The sequence below is a fragment of the Rattus norvegicus genome, chromosome 18 (genome assembly GCF_021556685.1).
Source record: "Rattus norvegicus strain SHRSP/BbbUtx chromosome 18, alternate assembly SHRSP_T2T, whole genome shotgun sequence".
In the NCBI taxonomy this organism is placed as follows: domain Eukaryota; kingdom Metazoa; phylum Chordata; class Mammalia; order Rodentia; family Muridae; genus Rattus; species Rattus norvegicus.
In genome coordinates, this window is record NC_141551.1 from 47925951 (window position 1) to 47949623 (window position 23673).

Sequence of the window (23673 nt, forward strand, 5' to 3'; positions counted from 1 at the left end):
CGCCGTTCGCACTTCCGGCACTGCCGGAAAATCCCTACGTTTGGGCGGAAAAGACCGCCATCGGGGGCGTGTCTACGCAGCCGTGGTGTAATTGCCGGTGCTCACGTGCTCGAGATGGCGGCGGACCCCTCTCCTCCGTCCGCAATGGCTCAGCCGAGACCTCTGAACCTCAATAACGAGGTGAGCACGCGGGTCGAGACCGTGGGATGTGGCCTCTTCTCGGCGTCTCCCGCCGCGCGGGCAGCAGTGGGTTGAGAGGTTCCGGAAAGGCGGAGCACGGCCACCGAGGACCCGGTGGAGACCGGATCCACGCGCCGGTCGGGTCCCGGGTCTCAGGCTCCGCACACTTCTGTCTGTGCGACCGAAGCGGGGGTCGCTCAGTGTACAGTCACTTTTAATTGTTCTCTGTAAAATGAAGCTCAGAGTGGTATCTTCCTCAGAGGGTTGTAAGATATAAATTTATTGAGATCTTTGCGTAGTGCGGGACCCTGAGTAAGCTCTTCCTTTCTTAATTGTCAAAAATGAAGGGAAGGGAATTCAAGCTGAGGCATAAGTTGTCCTAAGAAGTTCCAGATCTTTAATGACTGTGTACGCACGCCCTAATTTCTTTTCTCCTGGTACTGTCGGTCCCATTTGTCCCCATTACAGCATTTCGTACACGCTATCTCTGTTTTCTCTAACCTGGTTTCGCGCTTTTACCTTCACCACTACCTCCACTGTAGTGTGCTACTGTCACTAGGCCACCTTGAGTTTCTGCTGTATGTTTTTCCCAACTGTTACCTGGCATCCTAAAAAGTAAGGTTTGGAGAGCAAGGATCGAAAAGAACACCTCAAAACAACCGACATGGAAAGAATTGTTTACCCTGCATGCGGTTCGTATGCAGGTTACACAGCCGTGTATGATGTTCTTTGTGCTTTTTTTTCCTTTTCCGGTAACCTAAGATAAAAAGTAAATATGAAGGTCCCATCCCTCCCAAAAACAGTGCAGAAGTGTTTGAAAGAGGCAAAGTCAGATGTGCGATAGAGTCTTCAATCTTCTTTGAAGATATGTGGGAATTGCATACAATAGTTCCCTAAGGTACCTGAAGGTCTTATAAGCAGAGAAAGGGTGGTAGGAAATGCTGAATAAAAGAAGGCCTAGACAACTAATGAGAGTTAACAAATAGGCTACTACTGTCTAATTGCCAGATCAAAGAAGTATTTAGGATTTATTGATTTTTTTAACTCACTTAAACTTGTGTTTTGTACAAGATAACTGTTGGTGGGACATTTTTATTAGGTTATGTATGAGCTATGAGTGATCTTAGGTTAATTGTCTTTGGAAATTCACAGAAAGGGATAATTACATTTAGGTCCAGTATTGATGTCAGTGTCATAGTATTCGGGCATCTGTCAAGTAAGGCTCCTCTTGCATGTCACTGACTTGTAGACTTTTTCAGAATAGCTTAAATATGACCGTTGGGAAGCAGTTGGTAATTGATTTTAACCAGAATGCTTCCCACGCTGTGAAAACCTGTTTCTGTGTGCCTGTGTCTGAATTTATCAATCAGAAATGATACATATCTCAAATTTAAATTTAATATGTCCTCAGAGAGGATAAAGAGGACAGAAAAGGGTGGAAATGTTGATGTTATAATTAAGGTCAATGAGGAAAGTAGAAATACAAATATATAGTTACCTATCACTTAATGGCAACAAGGTGTAAGAAGTGTGGCATCTGGTAACATTGTCTTCGGAAACACAAACGGAAATGGCTATGACATAACTCGTCCTTGAATTATTATGGGACCACTGCCCTGTGTTCATCCCTTCAAAGTTTATGACGGATCTACGTAAAACAGGCGCATACCCAAAGAAGGAAGAGAGACAACTAACTGCCTAGAAAAAGCTCATCAAACATACTTGTTTTTTCCCTAAAAACTTGTCAAAAGAAATGGGTCAACAGCTTGCCCATAAAGGAAGCCGATGTGGAAAAGTTGAAATCCACTGTTCCACATCGTTCCTCTTTTCTTGTGACTGCTGCTTTAGTGGTCCAGATTACATCCACATAGAAAGCTCTTCTGCTCTCCTCCTAGCCACCCAAACTGACCCTTAATTTGGTCATTTTAACTGCTCCTGAGCACTTTCTTCAGCACAGATTTAATCAGGTCATTTCCTTGTCTTAAATCCACTAGCTCTCTTTTGGATAAAATTGAGCAACAGAAGGGCAGCCTGTCCATGTTGTGTCAACCCATGCACTGCAGCTGGACTGGCTTCCTTCTGGCCCACTACAGTCCTTGCACATGCTGTTCCTGGATTTGGAATGTCCTCTTGTTGTTCCTACTTAACACTTTCTTAAGAAGCCCATTGCTAGTTTTTGTCCTTTGTGTAAGTTCTGGGAGTACCATGTAATTCTTCTTGTCAGTACTTGCAATGGCATTTACTTGGGACTGTATATGTGAAAGAGATTTTGTGTCCCTCTACCTGTCTTTACAGTCTTGCTTGTATTCTCAGTATATATTTTGTGAATATTTCCTTTTTTTATATAGGAGGGAGGGTGCCACAGTTCACATGAGGAGCCCAGGATAGCTCCTGGGCGTCAGTTTTCTCCTCCTACCGTCTGGGTCTTGGGGATGGAGCTCAGTTTTCAGGCTTGGATCCTCAATATCTTAAAATAAATAGCTCTTCTTAAGTTGGTTCAGGGAGTAGTTCTGGTCTTCTGTATTTGACTGTTGTGCATGTGTGTAGGGGCGGTAGTGATTATTGTTCTATTGCTTTTAAATTTTCGTGTCTACTTAGGCATATATAGGGAAAAGAACTCTTACTTACAGGATTTTGAACTATCCGGGGTTTCAGACATCCACTTTCAGTATCAGAAAATATTTCCCGCAGAGGAGGTAACTTGTAAAGGTAGGAGCTAAAATGCCTAAGAACCAATTTATTTTCTGTTATGAATAATAAGAATACCCAAAACTGTGTTTATGTGTATATATGGACATATATGTATATATGTAAAACTTTTTATATCGTAGTATTTGTGAAAATGACTGAAGCTATAAATGTATTCTCCTTGAACTGACAAGCAGCTTGCTTGCTTGTTAACACCCTGGCAAGCCTTGCTAGGTGGCAGCATAGGCTTGGCAGTGGTTAAGTTACAGACAGCCACTTACCAGTTTGGATTTTGTTTTAGAAATTCTTGTTTATTAGTAATAATTCAACAGTGTAACTAATAGTAAGTGGTAAACTAAATGACCAACCTAGAGTTTCCTTGTAAAGGCATAAATGTAATGTAAAGGCTTATAACTGGAATACTTGAAACACATGGAAAATGACAGTTCCCATGACAAGATCGTGTGGTGTCACACTTATTTCTAGCTTAGAGGTAATTACTAACTTTTTTGGTGTATGCTTTTCTTACCTATATGTCTCATTATTTTCTACCATTTCTGTACCTCATGTGTAGTATTGGTGTATACTTTTAAACTTAACATGTGAGATACTGCATTGCAGAAATGTCTGTCCTTCTGTGTGTTTTTTATACATGTGTTTTATGAAGCATGTTCTAGTGGGAGGGGTGTGGAAAGCATTGTGAGTGATCCTTTGTTGTAAGTATGCCTTCTAGATGGACTCTCGGGAGTATTTTTATTAAAGATTGCCAAAGATTCCTCCATACGGACTACAGAAGTTGTCGTTTCTACCAGCGGTATATGAGCATGCCTGTTTTCCAGTGTCCTGATTATTGTTTTATGATTTTTATGTATGGAGTGACTCGGTAGAAGTTGTAATGTATTCCAGAAGTACACAGATGAGCTCAGCTTTTCCTATAACCATCAGTGTTGTTAAAGGTTACTCTAGACCAAGTACATGGCAACGTATGCATTACTTGATATTAGCTGATTGATGAATAGCAGACAGTCAGCAAAAGTCAATTCAAATCACTTAATTTTGTCTATGCACCATGGTATCGAAAACGTTTAATTGTTAATAGCAAAATATATTTTTTTCTCACAAGCAGGTTCTCAGAAAACATAAGCTAGGAGATAGGCTAGATGAGTAAAGTGTCCCATTACACAATATGTGACATCTAGAGAGAATGCTCACATTGTAAAACACTCTTCCTGTCTGCTGATAACCACCAGCAATGGAATATTGGATGCAGAGAGGGCTTAAGTCATAGCTAGAGAACCCTTTGGATGGAGTGCCCATCTTTTGTGGTCTGCTTTTACCTGTTTGTGGTTCCCTTTTTTTTCTTTTCTCATTTTTGAGTTGACTTTCTGTCTGTTCCTTTTTCAGTGGGAATATTAGGTTTTGACTTTATTATTTTTGTTATCTATCCAAGAAGCGATTCAGGTTACCTAGATTCCACATGGCACCTCACTGTCAGCACAAGTACACTCTGCGGTATGACCTTTGAATCTTGTAGTGCGTTATTTTAAATGCTCTTTTTTTCTGCTAGGGATCATCAGTCTGAGTAATGATAAGCTAGAGATTTTTACTTCGTTTTCTCTCTCCAGACTCTGTACATATCTTTCACTTTTTTTTTCTGTTATCTCCTTATCTGTTTTACCTATAATCTTCCCTCTCCCGCCCAAACAACATTGTAGCCCAGGATGCCTTTGAGTGGCCCCAGATGTCTCCTTCCCTGCCTTGTTGATGGCAGCTTTCTCTAGGCAGCATTAGATTCACAGTGGGCACATGGGAGGTTGTGACAGGGCACTTTCCGTTCTGCTCTGTGCTTGTCCATGCCTTGTCAGCACCAGTGGATACAGGGACGATGTTCTATACAGTCCCATGGCCACATCTTCCCAGGGAGGGACACCTACTTCTTCTGGTTAGCAGTAATGGACTCTGTTCATGAGTCCTGGATGTCCTGGCCAGAGGGGCTAAGCAGTTGTTGGTACAAGAAGCATTTCTGACAATTTTGTGTGAATTGTTATACTTCTCATGGTTCACACTCATCACAAACATTGGAGCATCAGCAGAGTGGGCAGAGATGATAACCCTTATGGGTCAGGTGTTCTCTGGCCTTCTCTGTGGTGGTGAGGACATTAGTAGACTTCACAATATACTCTGCACCAGCATCGCCCCATTCGATGTTGGTGGATCTCACTCCTGGAGAATGCTGATGGCTTTCCCGTTGATGACAAGCTTCCTGTTCTCAGCCTTGACTGTGCCGTCAACCTTGCCATGGGTAGAGTCATACTGGAACATGTAAACCATGTAGTTGAGGTCAGTAATGGCAACAATATCCACTCTGCCAACCTTGAAGGAAGCCCTAGTACCCGGGCATCCAATGTGGCCAAATGCATTCTCACCACTGTAACCTGGGCCGTGTCTCAGGGGAGGCTGGCACTGCATGAGAAGAATCCGCTGTGCCCATCACTCCCAGGCTCGAACGGGGTGTGTATATGTGGGTGAGTGTTGTTTAGTTTCTGAAAGGGGGTCTTGCTGTGTAGTCCATTGTTGTGGTAAAATAAAAAGTGGTTTCTTTTATCCCACGCTAGTGGAGGCACCGCAGGGCCACTTGGCATCTGTGCGATATTTTCATCTCAGTCTTAGCCGCTAACTGCCATCCCTTCTTACACTGTCCCCACGGCTACTCCACCAGCAATTTCTCTACCCACCTAGTTCCTAACGGGGTGGCCGCCACGACAGTTTCATACAGAGACCACCTATCTCTCACCTCTCTTACTGTGGACTCAATTAAGTACCATGAAAAAATAGACCACGCAATATCCCCTGATCCAATTGATAAGATATAATTTGCCATCCAGACAACATAAAATTCTGTACACACCCATCCCTTAAAACTAGTCATAACAACCTGTATTTATGCGCAGAGAAGAATCTTAACATCTGCCACCATGTTCTCCCAGCCTCTTTCCTCGCTCCAGCCCCCTCTCCTCTTCTCCCTCCCTTCTAAAACCTCTGTTCCCTCCTCCCTTCTCGTCCAATGACAGGCCTTGTTTTATCTTGTCTGCCTTCACCTGCATAATGACATCAACCTACACATTGTAGTTCCCAAAGTCTGCATTCCCCAGCCTTAGCCTGTGAGTGCTGGGACCATGGGTGTACCTCCCAACCCAGAGACTGCCCAAATGTGATGCACAGTGAGTTGGCCTCCTGCCAACTGGTGCTGCAGTTCCTGGTTGACACATGAATTGATGACCTTCAATGGCCTCACAAAAAAAGGCCACTAGTAATGTTTTACAAAAATAGAGCTAAGAATTTAAAGTAAACAGTTGTGAGAAGAATTAAAATTTCATTTTTATATCTAGTGAATGTCTACATACAGCTGAATTTCTCTGTTGCCTATACACAGACACTGAGAGAGTTAAAAAAGAGAGCATGTTTGGTTTTGGTGTGAATGAGTATAGGAAGCATTCCCCCTACTTTGAGAATTCTTTATCGTGTAATGTCTAGCATACCTCTTCTTGAATTGGAGTTTTAGAGTTGGAGACTAGTGTCCTATGTCCGGAATGTAACTGGGAAATGGCTTTGCCTGCTGTGATTTATTAGTTAATAGTTGTTAATACTTAATAGTGAGTGGTATATTATCATTTTATAAGGTTTAACCGCAAGGTTAAACTTTGAGGAATATTAATGTTTGAATGTATAAATTGTCACTTGGTAGTACTCCTTTTATAAATGACTTAATTTTACAATGTATGATAATCTCTTATGATTCTGTCTCTCGATATTTACGTTTGTTTTGTTGTTTTGCAATAGTCTCACTCTGTAGCCCAGGCTTGCTTCCAGCTGAGCACGTGGACAGGCTGTCCAGAGACATGCCATTTTCCATTTCCTTCATCCCAAGCCTTGGGTCACAGATGGGAGCCTGCCTGCCTGCCTGCCTTCTGCTCATGAGCTCAAGCAATACAAGACTTGGTGTTGATGGACAGTATTTCTTCTTTCCTCAAAAAAAGTTTTATAGCAAAACCAGAAATTCCAAAGATGTTGCTGTATTCTAGTGGGAAAGAAAGTGGTTATGTTCTTTTAATCCGTGTGATACAGTGCATCTGCCGCAGTAAAAAGACAGAAGCTGGGCTGGGTTACTAGTTGTTCAGCAAGTATCTGTTGAGCATGATCTGTGTGCCATGCACTATTTCAAGTGTTTAGAACCAGTGTTGAGTAAAATAAGATTGTTGACTTCCATGGGATTTATCTGGAGGGAACATACATCAATTATTATTTTAACCAAACATAATTGGATTAACAGTAAAACACTCTTACTTTTGTGACAAATTGTAAAAGTACCCTTAATTGCAGTAGTATGATATTTGTGACCTTTAGAAATGATGTTGAGCCAATCAGAAAGAATAGATGTTAACAAGACCTTGGGAAGACATCTTCCTGTCACAAGAAAGACTCCAGTAAAAGCTGTGATGGTGATACAAGCATGCTGAGGCCAGAGTGAGAGTCGGCCCTGTAGTGTCTGAACAGTGCCCGACACTGTGGAAGGAAGTTAATGTGTGATATCGAAAATGGTGAATATGAGTCCCAGAACTCCAGGACAAAGGGATTTCTCATAGAAAACAAATCATGATTTAGTGTGTTCCAGTACCAACAGGACATAAAAGTAAACCGCTAATTACTGGGAAGGCTCTGGCTTTGAAATCAGAATCCTGACTTGATTCTCCTTCCGTCCCGCACATACATGGCCAGCCTTGTCATGTTCCCACACTGTTACGGAAGAAGCGTGACTTGATCAATCCGAGCATGGTTAAGCAGAACTTTGGTTAAACTGCAGACTAAGTGTAATAACGTTCAGAATGTCTTATTTCCTTTAAGAATCCATTTATCTTGTCTTCTTTTTCTCTAAGGTTGTAAAGATGAGAAAAGAAGTGAAGCGAATCCGAGTTCTGGTCATCCGAAAACTAGTCCGGAGTGTCAGCAGACTGAAGTCCAAAAAGTTAGTCATGGGAAGTCGGATGTCAGGACACGTTTAATATTTATAAAGTGAGAGGGCCGAGTATGCGCTCAGCACTTGAGTTTCCGTGTACAGTGATGGGGTGGGCAAGGATGAGCTGTGTCAGCATGGCCTGCTGTGCTGTGAACTATTGTTGCTTAAGAAACAGGATGGTGTCTTCCGTTTCTTCCCTTTCCCCTTTCTAAAATGAAGTTCCCTTCAGTATTCCAAATGTGTTTTGTAGAACTAGAAGTTATCTCAAAGTGTTAGTAAGTCTAGACTGTCTGCTTTGAATCACTTATGGTTTTATTTCACCAGCCTTTCTTTGGCTTAGTATTTTGAAATTTTCAGTATTTGTGGAAATGTTTGTCAGTTTTTTATATACTGTGTGATATTTTTGAATAAAAGAATACTTCTTACTTCTAGTATCAGCAGCATTAATGGAAATCTATTTATAATTCTTAATGTTAAACACAAGGATTTAGAAAGCCTTCAAAAGTATGGTTTCTGGTTTTCTGTTCCTTCATAAGTATTCTAGAAGATAACCCTCCTTGCTGACTAAGCAGATATTGAACATCTTTACTTTTTCTTTAATTCCAGAAAACAATTTTTCAGTTAATAAAAGCATTGCCAAACTTTAACCATATCTTTGGAGGCTTGTATTACATTAAATAGAGTTTTTGATCAGAGGGTGTAGCCGACCTTGCTGTTAAAGGACTAGAGAAGCTACCAGTGAAACGACTCCAGGATAATGTGTGTCTTGTCCCGTTTCCAGTACAGTGACATCAGGGTGTGTTACTGTGGCCTGAAAACAGCAGTGCGGGCTGCAGCGCCTCTCACAGGCTTTGCTCACCGTGACATGGCTCTAAAGCTAACGCTCCTCTTGGTGATCTGTTGTAGGGGCTCTGAAGATGCACTGTTGAAAAACCAAAGGCGAGCCCAGAGGTTGCTTCAAGAAATCCATGCCATGAAGGTAAAAGCCTGGGATTGCACATCATATACAAGTGTCTCCTTGGCAGCTCATTTCACTGGTCCCTGGTCAAGGTCTCCTGAGTTGCCCCAGGCTCATTTGTGTAGCCGGGCTTGGTGAGGAGTGGCAGGTTTGCAGAGCTGCACTGTGTGTGAGCATGTCTCCCTGGCTTGAAGTGCTAGACTAATTTGAGTCAAAACTGCCAAACTAAACTCATTTGTGTTTTATAATGCCTCATGCCTAAGGCTTTTATTTCACTGTTTCTTGAGCATGTATTCTAAAGAAAGGCCAACAGTTAAGTGTCCATGTTATTTGGGAATGTGGATGGTGATGCTGGTGGCTGACATCATGCTTCTCTTGTTGCCAGCTCAATAAATTTTTATGGAGTGGTGTCAGCGTTTTACTGGGTTCTGTAAGAACTTAAAATAGGTTTAGTGTTGGACCAACGTGCTCCATATTGTTGTCTTTCCAGCCAGACTTTTCACTGGTGTCATTTTTAGTCCTCTTTCTGCCCTTTCTTTGTGGAAACTTTCATTTACCAAATGACATACCATTAAATGTCTGGAAGCCTTTTTATTGCAGAACTTAAAAACAACATTTGGTACCAGCAGTTATCTCAATTGCAGGGTAATTTTGTATATGTTTGACTTTTATAATCTGGTTTAACATCTAAGTTCAAGTAAGATAAAAGAACAAGAGAATTCTTTAACAATATTTTAATTGAATTAAATTATCAGTGCTTTTCACTATTTTTAAGAGAAGGAAAGTTATCGAACAGGATACAGTTACTCTAGTTAAAGAGTTAGGTATAGGAAATGGTTGGTTAGTGTGAAGTGTATTTATTTGTATTTGTTGCTCCTCCTGTAGGACTATCAGGTACCTAAAATCCTTTCAATAGAACTTTTCATGTGATTTCTTCTAAATATTGATATTTGTAATTTTAATTATGCACAGGCTTTGAAACACTAGGTGATTGTTAGGGGTTTCTTTTGTAAGAAGGGTTGGGTACATACAAGGGACAAATGTTTAGTCTGTAAGGAGCACGATGACAAGCAACTCCTCATCGTTGTGTTAGCTGAGGAGCTGTCTTATCTGATCTATATGTGAAGTCGGTTTTCTGTTCTTTAGTTTTATCAGCAGCAGGTCAGACCCAGTGCTAGAAAAGTTTACAAAGTGACCACTGTCTTCCCTGTAATTGACACCACTTATTGTCACCCCCAAAGCCGCAGTTTACTGACTGCAGTGAGTTCATACACTTCAGAGTATAGGCATTTGAATTCCTGTCGTGGGTAAGGTATTCCGCGTTGGCTAGCCTCATTTTATTTGGTTGCTTCCTTGTGGCTTTTTTCTCTCTTTTGATATGAACTCAAACAGAATTACGTTGAAATATAAAAACTCAGAATAGGAGTAGTAAACTATATGTTTACTTAACTAAACTGTTTAATTTTATTTCCAGCTTATGGTACTTTTACAGAATCAGCCTTTTCTGAAATAAATATATCATTTTTCCAGTTGAAAGGTTTTTGATAATTTATTGTAAGGAAGTGTTTCTCATACATTTGGGAGTATCAAAAGAAATGGTTGGAATACAGTGGATTCAGAGCGACAATTAAATTTGAAGGAGAACCTCTACTTTCTGTCTTTCCACAGGGGATTTCTCCTTTAGTTTATACACCACTAGATTTTTATAGTTGTCCTCAGGCCATACTGTCTGATACTCTCTCGGTATGATAACAGGGTATTTGTTTGCAAGATGCTGTCTCATGAAGAAAACCCATATATTTTTAGAAATGGGAGTAAGTTTCTTTTTGGTCATGGCAGAGTGGGGCAGTGCGGGCAAGACCAGATCTTTGTGATTCTGTAAAATGAGAGGCTCTAATCTTACACACTGTAGGTATGAGCCCCGTCTTTGATGCTACCGCTGATAATGCCCATACTTCTCAGTGTTAATGTACATGCTGGCTTCTGGGACAGGCTCTTTCTCATCGAGAGGTAACTAAAGATCCCCAGGTTACTTATCTGGAGACAAAAAAGATAAAGGTGAAGCTTTTTATGTGAATGCTGGGGATTGAATCCAAATCTTCCTACTTAATGTGGCATCAACATTCCCACTAAATCATTCATCTCCCAGTGCCTGACACCTTCCTCTTCACATTGCTAGTTCTAAGAAACTTTCCATAGCACTACCATTCTGATTCCAAAACCTCCCTGCCTCTCAATACAGCCCTGGTCTGTCCGCTGTCAGCCTCTCTAGCTGTCTGTTTTCACGGCATTCCTGCTAATAGCTGAGGAGGGTGTCTTAGATGATGAGTCAGCTTTCTCAGTTGTTTTTCCTGGCATGGATGGCTGAGTGATTTTAATGCAGCATTTTTTTTTAAACTTACATTGCTGTATTTATAGTACTGGGATTATTCTGAATCCCTAGACATATGTAAAATGTTGCTAAACTGTTACTAAAAAGATTATGAAATCAAGTTTTCTTTTATTAGTGCTAAGTCTCAGAAACATAAAATTGAAAAAGCTAGTTCTTCATTATTTAAAGTCACCTTAGTCAGTGCTCTAAGGCCACTATGTATGTAGAATAATAATAATGCCACTCTGTGTGTGTGTGTGTGTGTGTGTGTGTGTGTGTGTGTGTGTGTGTCTTTGTTTTTCTACAGTGTTATATATTTATGTGTCTTTGCATCTGTGAGCACATGCATTGTGTGAAGGACAGAGGACAGTGTCTAGTCGTTGAATCTCGTCTTTCTCCATGGCGATCAAGCTGAAGTCTCTAGGCTTGGTGCTGCCTTTCATTTAGTAAAAGGTTCTTTAGGTCTTGTGACCTTTGAAATAGTCCACAGGAAATAATGTCTGTATGTGCACAGATCAGCATATACTGCCTTCCTCACACTCAGGAAACACCAGTTGAAAAATAGAATCTTTATATTGAAATCCCACATGCTTTCTGGAATGTAATTTCTCCAGTTAAAAATCAGAGCTTCAAATAGGCCACATTCCTGACCCCTTAATATTGTTTCATTGTAGGTCCTGTAATATAGACATTTTGTCTCGCATATGATGGCCTTACCTTACTCTTCTAAATAAGCAAATCTTCAAATGTAAGTGGTGTCTGTCTTCTTTGAAGCTTCCGGTCCTAGGGGAAGCAGGTCAGGCTGCAGGACTTACTGGTAAATATGAAATGTAGTGCTCTTACTGCTTAGATTACAACGCACACCAGGCTTCTGGGCAGAGAACTTATTCTGGAATCGACCCATTCAGATAAGCCTCCTTTTAAGATTTAGGAGTAGAGAATGATACGTGGGGGCTGGGGAGGCTGTTGTTTTTATTTGATTTTTCAAGTTTTGTAATTCTGGAAATGTGAACTGTTTACCCTGTCAGGATATTTCCTAATAACCATGAAAGTGTGCAAAGCATTTTCAACCATTAATGTAAAAACAAAAATGCATGCTAACAAAACACCCATACACATAAAGATAAATACATCTTTAATAGAATAAAAAGCTATTCCAAGGGGAGTATTGTTTCAGTTTTTAATTCTTGGCAATTTCTAGTAAAGTTGTAGAGACATCTTCACATTCTCCCAATTTTCCTTTCTAAAGGAAGCCAAATTTAAAATCTATTGTTTATATGTGGCGGTGAATTCCAGAGAGAAAACTCATGTTCTTAAATCCTTATAACTGTTGAAATGCATTATGAAGATGTTGCAGGTTTCAGGAGAATTTGTTCTTCTGGTCACATTCTGGTTTTTAATATTATTAACATCTAGTTTTAATCAAAATTATTAACATCTAGTTTTAGTACTCATGTCTGGTGGGTCATAAAATTAATAACTTTAAGTTAAAATGAAAAAGTTGGTGTCTAGAAAACTCCTTAAAGTTCTGTATTACATATGCAGGTTTTGTAGATTTTAGTTTAAAACTTAGAGGGTGTGTGGAGTAGATTATTGATTTGGCTGTCAGAATGATTCCATTGGAAGACAGCCAAGGAGGAAGATTGAGTAGGTTAGTGTCTGACATGATTTTAGGAAGACGCCACCGAGTGGAAACTCTAACCTAGAACTAGGAAAATATATGTGAACCACTTAGATATCAGTATTTCCCTGGGTACCACAGACAGAGCCGGAGATCAGTCAGTCCATGGCAGGTATGGGCTTCTGGGCACTCCAGTCCTGCTGTGCTGCACTACGGGGCCAGTTCCCGTCTCCATCTCCTTAGGAGGGATGTTGTCCTATCTCAGTAGTTTCTGTCTCAGTTCACCATTGTAGCATAACAGATGGTTATTAATGTCTGTCTTTAATAGAGTAGCTGTCATTGCTGATGATGGGATGAAGGAGACGGAAAGGTCTGAGTGGTGACTAAGATTGCAGGTGGTACTCCATTTCACAACCTTCCTTACATAGGCACAGCCAAGGTTTTGCGCAATTGTGTTTTCTAAAACGGTGAGACTGAAGGCAGAGCAGAGGAATGGCCAGAAAGAGCGGGCAGGAGAGACAGTGAGTACAAGAGACAGTGGTTTATAGATCTGTCCTACGCATGTAAAACAGATATTATTAAGCCTTTGTTTCTCCATTGTGTTCCAAGATGGCTTCATTCATCTGTTGTATTAGTTGGGGTTTCAGTTGGTTTGATAAAACACCATGACCAAAGCAGCTTGGGGATGGGGGTGGTTTCACTTCAAGTGTATCATGAGAGGAAGTCAGGGTAGGAACCTGGGAGTGGGGACTGATGAAGAGGCCATGGAAGACCACTGCTTCCTGGCTTGTTCCTTATGGATTGCTCCGCCTGCCTTACAGCATCCGAGCGCCACACTAGCCCAAGTGTGGTACAGCCCACAGCAAGCTGAGCCTCCCACATCCACTAAGAAAGTGCAAATCAAGTTTGCCCACAGGATAATCTGGTAGGGGCATTTTCTCAATTAAGGTTCCTTTGAAAACTGTGCTAGCTTATGTCAAGTTGACCTAAAAGTCCCATAGTCTTCAAAACACTTCAAAGTTCAGTCTCTAAAATCTCAAAGTCTTTTTAACTGTGGGCTCCTGTCATAATCAACAGCAAGTACTTTCTTATTTCAAAAGGGAGGAACCCAGGGCACAGATTTTGCTCTGAAGAAAGCAAAATCAAATTCCCAACAGTGTGAATAACTCAGTGTCTAATGTCTGGGAGTCACTCACAGTCTTTTTGGCTCCTCAAAGGGCTTGGGGCATTTCTCCTACTCTGACTTCTGTACCCATTTTGCCCCCTGGCTCAAGCCAGTTCCACTCCTTGGCTGCTGCTGTTCTTGGTGATCGTCCCATGGGAGTAATAACTCTAAACTGCTAGGGTCTTCTGCAACCAAGCCACACCATTGACCAATAACCTTTCTTGGTCTCTGTTCAGGGACTCTGATCCTGCCTAATGGTTTGTTCATTTTAATCATGGGGATGGTCTGTGCATGTGAGTGCAGTTCCTGAAGAGACCAGAGCTATCAGATATGGCTAATAACAACTGAAGTGACAGGCAGTTGTGAGCTGCCATGGGGTTGATGGACTTAGAACTAAGGTCCTCTGAAATAATACATTGTAGTTTGTCCATTTCAAATGGTATCCTTTGGGCTCCTGTCTGCATGTGTGGTGTGTCAAATAATAGTCTCCACCCCTTCCTCTCTTCCTCTGCTTTTTTCCAGGTGCAGTCAAAATAATGAGCTTTAATCTATTATGCTTTTCTGCAGTATCACTGAAGTTATTCCTAACCTGAAAATTTATACTTGACCCCAAATATTGTTGATAAAGTTCCTTCTCCGACCCCAAATATTGTTAATAAAGTTCCTTCTCCGAGACTGGTTTCTATTTTAAAGTATCCCTCTACAGAGGCTCTTGTATACAGTATTCCCTTAAGTTCAAGACTGTATTTATTCATTCATTCATTCATTCATTCATTCATTCATTCATTCAGTTATTTATTTATTTATTTATTTATTTATTTATTTATTTATTTATTTATTTAGAGAGTTGATTTTGAAGGCTTCCTGACTGCATAGGAATCTTTGGGTTGCAGATTATAGTCCGTGAAGTTGTACTGAACCTGATGATGTGAGCTGCTGCAAAGGGAATGGACATTTGAGGCATTTGTCATTAGTTTTTCTAGTACCATGGTAGGATCTTAACTGTGGCTGGTATTATTTATTTTCTAGAACTTAGCTTTTTTATTAATAACTCACGATACTCATAAATTAACTAAAATTGTTTTTTCCACAGGAATTGAAACCTGATGTCATAACTAAATCTGCTCTTAATGATGATATCAACTTTGAAAAAACTTGCAAAAAGGTAAGTCTAAGATAGCGACAAGGAAGCAAGGGTGCATGGGATGTGACGCACTCTCCCGGCCTCTGTCCTGCGACCGTCTCCTGGCACTCCGCTCCACACACTCTTTTGCCCACTCCCTCTCTCCTCCCTCCAGTACTGTGTGTTTACTACTCATACATAAAGCAGTGGTAAGAATCATAAGAAAATAGCTTACATCACTACTAAAGGTTTGGATTATTTATTGATTGATTTAATTTGGGTGCTCAGTGTTTCCCCTCTTCCTGTCATTATTGCCCAGTGACTTCACTATATTAAAACTGTATTTTTTCCTGTTAGAGGAAAGATTTATTTTGCCCTTAATCTACTTAAAATTCAAGTCAAGTATGTGATATATGGATCAATTTCTATGTTTTGTTATTCCATTTTTTAAATTATTTTTTAATAGTCGTTCTTCACATGCTATTATATTGTGTGTTGACCAGGAACATAAAGACTTTCTGTGCTTAGAATGAATCCATTTTTCTTATCTCCATTTAAAAAAACAACAACGTGATAGAAGCAGAAAGAGAATTTATTTTGGCTCAAAAATTCAGGACTTACTATACACCGAGGTGAGTTGTTTGGGGTAACTAATAGTGTTAGCAATGCGTGCACAGTCAGCTAGGCGGATGTACCACAGTATGAAGGAGTCTAAGGAGAGTGCAGAGGCTGACACCATGGCAGGGTCTCTTAAGAGAAATCAGAACCCACACATAAATGGGGGAGTCTCTTATATTTTCTGAGAATGTTGGTTCATAGAACCAGGGGCTCATATGATTCCCACTCCAGAGTCAGGGGTGGGTGTAGGGAGCTGGAGACTAATACCTCCATTGATACAAATTTCCCCAGAAAAGAGATGGTGTCACATAGGAGTCTGTTAGCCAGGGATTCAGACGCTGCCTCAGTAGCATTTAAGTGTCTAGAAGGGAACTGCTGGGGAAAAGGGAACTGGATAGCTTTTTAGGCCTATGGAAAAGCTTCCTCTCTTGTCTTTCTGTTGTACCCACCATATGTTTTAAACCTGCCTTGACTTATGGTCTTCTTTGTTCTGTAAAACTATAAAACTTCGCCAGACTGCTTCCATGCTGGCATTACGGGATTTGGGTAACCAAAATCTGTTTTCTTGGGGTCAAAGGGGCTCAAGAGCACGCATTCTCACTAAGACAAGAACTGTACGTCAGTGATTGTGGTTTGCTGATTTGTTTCTTTAAATAAAAGGAGTTGAACTTAAGCCCAGTTTATTATTACAAGTGTTAAATATTCTTGCTCTGCCAGTGGATTTACAGTTTGTTTAGGTGATATTCCAAAGAATTAGTGTTGCACACAAGTAATCCTCCTTTATCAGACACTTAATGTCATCCAGAGTATATTTGAAGAACTTTTTTCAAAATTGAATAACAAATGCCTTTGTGTTGACAGTAAATACCCAATACCAAAGTAAAAATTTTCCATTAAAAGATGAGGGTGTTTTCTCCTTTTTTGTTTAATTTATTTGAAATGGAAGAAACTGGAGGTGTGTGAAAAACCACAGTTTCCTGAGAATTTTCCATGGCAAACGTTGTTTCAGTTTTAAATAAGGAAAGCTGCGGTTTCTGTCATCCAGTCTGACCCTGTGAAGGCTTTGATGCAGGTGACAGCACTGTGACATGTCTGTCCTATGACATTTATCACATTCTGCTTTCGATAGTCGTTTGTGGGGACATTTTAGCCACAGCATGTAGTCAGTGGGTGTCCTGAGGGAGTGCAGACAGAGGGTTGGTGTGCAGGTTCCTTGTTCCTTTGAGGTCCTGCACTGAACACGATGTATGCAAGACTGAGCAGCCAGGACACAGCAAGCTAAGCCCTGGTTTGGGTTTGGCCTTTTCACCGATGTTTTCATCTTTTTGTGGAAACACTTAATGTGGACATTAAACAATTTAGTGCAGAAATAATTCTCAGTTAAGTCACAGATGATTTGTGAATTAGAGGAAAACTTATGGGGATGTATTAGACCAAATTCACAAATCTGAATTTGAGTTCCACTTTGTTCCTTAATAGTTAAATTCAAATAATCCTGACATCAAGACTAGATTGTTCTTTTTTTTTATATAGAAAAAGGCTTTTGGCCTATTGTCTTTTCTTATTAGCATTTGAGTTTTGAACTTTAAGTGAAGCGTCATTTAAGAGCAAACGTGGTCATGGTTCAGAGGTGAAGCTTGCTGCCTTAGGGGTAAGATAAGAGCACTGCACAGCTTGTGACATTCGACCTTCTTGGGGACAGTCTGTCATGGAGGAGTCACGTGCTCTGTGAAGGAAGGCAAACTGGCCGCCGAATCTTTACCTGAACCCCTGGAGGGGAGACATACAGGGACACGGAAACGGCTGTGGGGGAGATGGGCTTGAGAGGACCTTTTGTTAAAGATGTCTGCTTAGCCGTGCCAACGGGGCGCTACCTAAGCCCCGGCTGGAGCTAGGACATAGAGGCTGGGGAGAGGTTGGGCCTAGTGGGCAGGTAAAGCAAACAGCATGTGCTGTGAATTTCTAATTTGCAAATAAGTGCTGCAGAATTACATGTTCCTTTCCCGTTATCAAATATTGTAAAGTGTTACTAATGAGCTGGGTACTGTGTTGGGCTCTGAGCACATGTCACAGGTAAAAGACATTCAACACATAAGGAGAGAACATTATATTGTTCTAGGTCTCCCATAAATGAGACTTCAAATGTTACTGTCATCATAGCTTAGCACTAATACCGTAATTGAGTCTAAGTTTTTAGACTGTTAAATGGTAACATTTTAATTATTCAAGATTGGTTCTGTTTTTATCAGCGTGATCTTTGTCTTTACATTACATAGGTTACTTATCTAAAGAGAATATTTGCAAATTGTATGCTCCAATTAGTACATACAAAAGATTAATTGCCTGCAGTGTAATCATTTCCAATAGTGCCAGATTAATTTTGATGTTATGTATTTATTGCTTTTAATTTGCAGCCAGATTCTACTGCAACTGAGAGAGCGATTGCCAGATTAGCAGTTCACCCTCTTCTGAAGAGGAAAGTTGATGCGCTAAAAGGTATGAATCAGATGGCGGTGTGCGCAATGCTTTGAGCCACGATTCTGGGCAGGTGACTTCATTGATTTTAAATAGTCATCTTCAATGTATAGAACTGTGGGCCTTTGCCTATAAGTTTGAAAGATGTTTTATGTCATAAAAAGAAACCAAATTTGTATTTTTTCAAAATCTTAGTATTTATTAAATATAAAATTTATGTTAAATATATACACATAACCATGTTGAACAGTTGATATTTTAAATACTTAATGCAGTTCCATACTGTCACATAATTTTTATGTATCTTTTATAAAATGTACTTATGAAATTAAGAACTTTGTCAAAGATTATTTACCACTTATTTTGATGTCTAGAAATGTAATCAATGCAATAACACAAATTAGTATTGCCATTTCATTGTTTTCAACAATATTTTTACTGCTTTTCATGACTAAAGAGACATGAGGAAAGAGCCTTATACACAGTGAAAAGATTTCTTTGTGACTTCTTACATACGCACTGTGGATCCCAGTTATCCTCGTAAATGTTTCCACGTAGCCGAAGTAGGACTGTGCGGGGACAGTGACATTTTGTGTGTACCCGTGCTGAAACAAGTCTTGCACTATCTTGCTTGCAGCTGCTATCCAGGCCTTCAAAGACGCAAGGCAGAATGCTCCGGAGGCTGAGTCATCTAAGAGTGCTTCAAAAGAAAGCCAGTGTGAGGACATTCCAAGGTCACAGGCTGAAGCAAGTGAGTCACAGCATCCTGAGAGAACTGTTGTTGGTGAGCAGAAGGGCAAGGACAAGGACCCCACCACAGCCAAGAAGGCAGGAAGTGGTTCAAAAGAAAAACTGGCCAAGGGGAAGCAGGGACCCAAAGCAGTGGCCACTCCACATTCTCCAGGGAAGCCTTCAGAAAAGGGTGCTGGGATTAACTCTGAACGCCAGGGGGCCCCAACCCCCGGGAACCACAGCCAGGGGAAAGCCTCAACCAGAACCACAGAGGACAGCGTGTGTGAACCTGATGACAACAGCATCAGTAAGGAAGAGGTGAGCGAGGAGGAAAAGGAGTATTTTGATGACAGCACTGAAGAACGGTTCTACAAACAGTCCTCTGCATCTGAAGACAGTGACAGTGGGGACGACTTCTTCATTGGAAAAGTCAGGCGGACCCGAAAGAAGGAATGTGCTGTCCCTTCCTCAGCTAAGGAACAGAAGCCCCTCCCAAAAGTGTCATCCAAAACAAATACACTTGAAACCCACTGGGATATAAGAAACGATAAACATAAGCTGATTCCAGAAGCCAGGAAGTTAGAATCCGTGTTTTTCCACTCTTTATCTGGACCTAAAAGCTCCAGAAGGTAAGGGCGAGTTTGTGCTCTGAAATGGTTCAGTTCATTTGTTTGACATAGGACGTGGCTACATGTCCTCACAGTATGAGAAACCCTCCTCGTGGACCTGCTTTGTCTCATCCGTGCTGGGATTTGGCCTGGTGCTTTCTCTTCACCTTTGTAAATTGCATGGTGTGTGGAAATAGCAGCAGCACACTGCCTAGCTTCACATGAAAGGCTACTTTGCAGCCCAGTGACATGCCTGGCCAATTTATTGTTCTTTCCATTATCAGGGTTTCGAAATGTGGAACCTTTTTTTTTTTTTTTTTTTTTAGTGAGAAACTTAGTTTTCATGTCTGTCTTGATGAACAGAATTTTTTGGGAAGTGTGTGATGGCCTGCTACTACTCTAAGCTTCACTCACTCCTATGATTCAGGGCATGGGGCTGCATTTTTCCTGACTCTCTATATTGGGATATTGCTCTCCATGCTTGCAGATAGTCTCTTCTCAGCTGATCTTCTGTAACGTTTCATTTCAGTTCTCAGTCTTGATAGAGAATGATGGTGCATTTTAATGTAGAGGCTGTGATTAGCTTTGTTTAGAAAGTCTAAACAATAAATAATCTAAAAAGATAATGACCTTTTTTCTATGTATTTATTGGTTAGAGATAGTCTTTAATAAAATAATACAGCCAATATTTTTCTTAAACTTGGAGTATTGAACCTTGAGAATAATTAAAATATTTACTTAACTGACCCAGCCATGCCCAAAACGTTTCTAGGTTTTTCTTGGTTCTGCACCAAAAATGTAAACTTTAATTTTCATTATTATATAAATTCTTCTCCCCTTGAGAAAATTTTTGAAGTTATTTATATAGACAGTCTGTAAGAGCAAGGGCAAGATAGCCAAAACGGGGATTATTAGGGGGGGATTGTCAATGGAATTGAATGTCTGATTAGCTGAGTCTTGATTTTTTTTAATTGGATGTTAGAGTGAGCAGGTGACTGCATCTTGTGAGTGAGTTTTATCACCCATTCCATCATCAGAGGATTTGTTTTATCTTATAGGTCTTAATGTTGTTCTGTTTTCTTTTAGGGATCCCAGAGAACAGGCCCCAAAGAATAAAGCCCCAGGTGTGTACAGACTGCTCAGCCTGCAAGCAGACAAACATTGCTTTGTGAGAGGATGAAAATTGTCATTTCCTGATAGTATTCCTGATGTGTGTACCCACACAAATGCAGAGTGTCCTCATTATCAATAGCAGTTTTTATCGGTTTCCTTTGGCTTGTTTTGTCTCCCCATGTTGTAAGAAGCTTCATACAATAATTAGTAAATTAACTCCTCATGTAACTTGAAGCTGTCTTCTGTTGGGGTTCAGCTTTAGTTTGTGAGATACTGTGTCTAAGTAAAATGAGATTTTCTTTAATAACTGGTGTGAAGAAGTGAAATCTGTCCAGTTCGGGTATAGTAACTTGTCATTTTTGCTTCTCTTCCCAGATATTCCAGAAAATGAACCTCCAATCCAGAATAAGTTTACAAAGAGTGCACGCAGAGGATTCGAGAGTGCGAAGCAGCCGTCGTATGCACCTCTGCATCCTTCCTGGGAAGCAAGCAGGAGGCGGAAGGAGCAGCAGTCCAAAATCGCTGTGTTTCAGGGGAAGAAAATTACGTTTGATGATTGATTGCTTGCTGCCTCTTTCCGAGCTTTCTGTCAAAAATTTTGGTTTTGTTTTTAACCAGCTTGTTATTTAAACTTGTGTTTAAAAAGTCTCTTTGAAAGAGTTATAAAATATATTGCTTGTTTTTCTTTTTTTAATGTGAGTTTGGGGAATATTTACATAATCTTTTTACAGATCTCTAGATTTGTTTCATAAGAGTGCCTGCCCCAAATTATTTCTTACATAAAGTAATTTAGACATTACAGAATTTTAGGTTTTCTCATTCAGGATTGCAAACTGTATTTCGCTAGTTAAGCTTTGCCTTTTGCCTTGAAAATAGGGCAGAGAGGGCTCAGGCAATGGTTCACCTCCTACAGCCTAAGGACCCGAGTTTGCCCCAGAGAGTCAGCCCCAGGATGTGAGGGTAGAACCCACTCAGTTGTTCTCTGATTGCACATGCAGTGTGGCATGTGCCTGTGTACACATGCGTGTGCTCAAACACACAGTAAATGTCATAAAAAATGTTAGGACATATTTAAGATAATAGTGGGAAGATGCAGAAATCAGGACTAGAAATGTTATTGTTATAAGACAACAGAAGTGGCAGTCTTCATTGTGGATATGGAAATATAAATAAATACTAATTTGTCACAGTCGCAGTTACTTGCAACTTAGTCTTTGCGGTGTTTAAGCCACTTGCTCATGTGTAGCGGCACTCAGAGTGCCTCTGGAGCAAGCATTCCATTCGTTGAAGAATGGATAGGTGGAGCCCTAGTTCTTTCCTGTCCGTGGACCAAGTATAGGATCCAGATGTTCATGGTACAGAAAACTTATCCGTGGTGTCTACTCACTTAGCGTTATATTGGGGTACAGCACTGAGAATTGAATCTAGGGCCTCATGCATTCTAGGTTTTGAACTTGCTCTACCACTGAGACCTTGCTGTGTGATTCAAGCAGGGCTGGGTTTTTACTCTCCCAGTACTGGGGTTGCTGGTATTTTATCTTTGTATTGAAATGTAGAACAGGGAGAGATTGCAATGACTCATAAAGAACTACCTACTTCATACTGTACAGTAGCTCTAAAGAAAAAGAATTTTTTAAAGATCTCAGCTATTTCCTTTTTACTACTGTGGAAGACAAAAAAGATCATTAATTAATTAAACAGTGCTAACTGAATTCCATTTGGCCGGCATGTTAATTCTGTTAGTATAAGGTAAAGCCTTCCACTCAGCCTGCAAGCACCTAGTTTGCAAGTCTGGGTTAGCTTGACCACATTCTCCCTTAAGCTCGCTGTTCAGAAACACAGGCAGTACGACATTAAAGCTGCCAGAAGCAGCAGAACTCTGTTGAGGTATAAAGTACATTAATCAAAAAGCTGAGAGGGAAATCCACGGAAGGTAATGCTTTCTAGAAGTCAGATAGTGCGCAAGCACAGGCTGTGGGAGCCTGCTCAGGACCTAGTTGAGGCAACCTCAGCACTCCAAGGGAGAGCACATCCTGGTGTATAAGTGATGAAAGCATGTCTGTTTAAGGGAATCTATCAAATTAGGGCAGTATCAAGCTATATTGAACAGACTGCAAATGGCCTTACACATCAAGAGAACTGAATTTCACAAAAGTAATTCAGAAACTATCACCAACCTTAGGCATAGAGTACTGATTTTTAATGTGTCTAATTTTCAACAAATAAATTATACACAAAGTGTGGCCCATGTGTACAAGGGGGCAGGGGGCAGCAGTAAATAGAAACTGAGGAAAAGCAAATGTTGAACTTCAACCAAAAAACCACTGAGCTAAATTAAATATGTTCCAACCTATAGGGCACTGTTTTATAGAGAAAGGAATGACACACATGCCTGTATTGTGGTGTCAAGAAACAAAGTTAGGAAGAACCAAAGTCAGAGGTTAGGAAGTGCTACAGAGTAGAAAAGTTGAGCCGAGCTCTTACGTCAGTTGAGATGATGCTCTTTGAAGAGCAGAAGAACGAGCAGCTTTGCCCAGAGGTTCCGAGTACTTGCTTTGTGATTACAAGGACCAGGGTTAAGATAACAGCACCCAAGACAAAAGACCTGGAACTAGCTCCAAGGGATCAGACATCCTCATCTGACTCTGCATGCACAAACAGTCACATGCACACGTTCATACACATTTAAAAAATTTAAAACCCGACAGACTTGGAGACCTATGGATGACCACTTAACGTGCCAATTTAGAAATAATGGGACTTTTATGTAACCAGTTTACGGTCAACTAGCTGTATTTCCCAAAGACTGGGAAAATGTGTTCTCATTAAAATTTAAGCATGAATGTTTAGAGTGCAAATAATAGCTATACACTCAAAATATCCAAAGAAATGTGATCTACAGGAGAAATGAGGTATTGATACTACAGCATGGGTAGAACTTGAGAATATGCCGAATGAGACCTCTTGGATCGGTTATATGTTACTTTCTGAGCTTTGGTGTAGCAGA

General features: G+C 40.5%; 1 protein-coding gene across 3 annotated transcripts; it reads left to right on the top strand.

Annotated features, from left to right (window-relative positions):
• The first annotated feature begins 54 nt into the window (after nt 1–54).
• Srfbp1 (serum response factor binding protein 1) lies at nt 55–21861 on the top strand. Of its 3 annotated transcripts, none has more exon segments than NM_001005536.1 (8): nt 55–180; nt 7803–7891; nt 8789–8861; nt 15091–15162; nt 18153–18234; nt 18851–19574; nt 20640–20677; nt 21042–21336. In NM_001005536.1, coding segments are annotated over 8 exon segments (1329 nt in total). In that variant the 5' UTR covers nt 55–114; the 3' UTR covers nt 21227–21336.
• Nucleotides 21862–23673: the final 1812 nt, after the last annotated feature.